We start from the raw sequence: 1,132 nt of genomic DNA on the forward strand, positions 1-1,132 counted from the left end.
GTATATAAACATTTCCACACCAATCAGATAATTCAAAAACCAGCACTCACCATACTCTAGGAGTTGGGTGTCCAGTTACATGGCAGGAAATATCCAGCGGGTCATTTACTATCACTGTCATGTGTTCAGTGCCATCACCAATCTGCACTTTGGGGGGAACTGGAAAAAAAAATATTATGACCCAGTTAAAGCAAAACTGCAGGCAAGCAACTAAATGAATACTTAAAACACATGTATGTTTACTGTTCTACTTGCTAAAGAATGTGTAACTCTATACAGATGATCCTGTGAATTACACACCTTTGCCACACTGCATGGACAGGAAGTGACACATTTATTTCCTAGTTAATCAATGGAGCTTCCAACACCCATCAGCCTAAAGCTTATCCATTTGACAAAGAATCAGCACCATCACTCCTGTCCAATGTTTAGAAGGAAGATTGAGGAAGCCTGGTCATGTAGTGTTGACATGCATACATAACAAGGCTGAATTCATTGAATATAATACCCTTTGGCAGGTAAAACTAAAAATGTAGTGTACTGCATTATGTGATCCATCTATATTTAGCTGTCTGCTTGGAGTTCCTCCAACAATCTTCATCTCTTCTTGAGCCAAAAGCTGCTTAGAACAGGTTTGTCAGACTGTCATTTACAAGCAAAGATTACAAAAAGCCCATGTGACCTGGTGTGCTTTCCTATATCTTACCAAGAACCTCCACAGAGTACTTCAGGGTGGTCTCCCCAGCCAAGCTGATTGCAACGCAAGTAAAGACACCCTGGGTGCTCTCAGCCACAGCAGCAATGTGCAGGGTCCGGCCACTATCCTTTATCTGCAGCCCATCTCTCTCTGATACCAGGAGCCCATCTTTAAGCCAGGAGAGAACCGGTGGAGGATGACCAGTCGCAGAGCACTCTAGGTCAAGAGGATGACCTACAATGGCTTTAATGGTCAACGGGTTTCCTCCAGCACCTTCAATGCCTGGAGAAACTAAATAGACACAAATAGATATAAGTTATGCATTATTGAGTGCATTACAATATACATAATACTAGATTTGTCTGAAAATGTACCTGAAGCAAAGATGGGAGACTTCATACACCTGCTGCCCATAAAAAGGCAGATCTATGCACA

At 42.1% G+C, this 1,132-nt stretch overlaps 1 protein-coding gene across 1 annotated transcript in view; it reads right to left on the reverse strand.

Moving 5' to 3' along the window:
* Nucleotides 1-1,132, reverse strand: part of HMCN2 (hemicentin 2) — a 196,004-nt gene that overhangs the window by 87,527 nt on the left and 107,345 nt on the right. The window contains exons 32-33 of the mRNA XM_018564746.1: nucleotides 707-988; nucleotides 51-159 (exon numbers count right to left, since the gene is read on the reverse strand). Coding sequence (XP_018420248.1) covers nucleotides 51-159; nucleotides 707-988 — 391 coding nt within the window. The remainder of the gene's footprint in view (nucleotides 1-50; nucleotides 160-706; nucleotides 989-1,132) is intronic.

This window comes from Nanorana parkeri, unplaced genomic scaffold, assembly GCF_000935625.1.
Source record: "Nanorana parkeri isolate BGI_ZX_2015 unplaced genomic scaffold, ASM93562v1 scaffold778, whole genome shotgun sequence".
NCBI classification, from domain to species: domain Eukaryota; kingdom Metazoa; phylum Chordata; class Amphibia; order Anura; family Dicroglossidae; genus Nanorana; species Nanorana parkeri.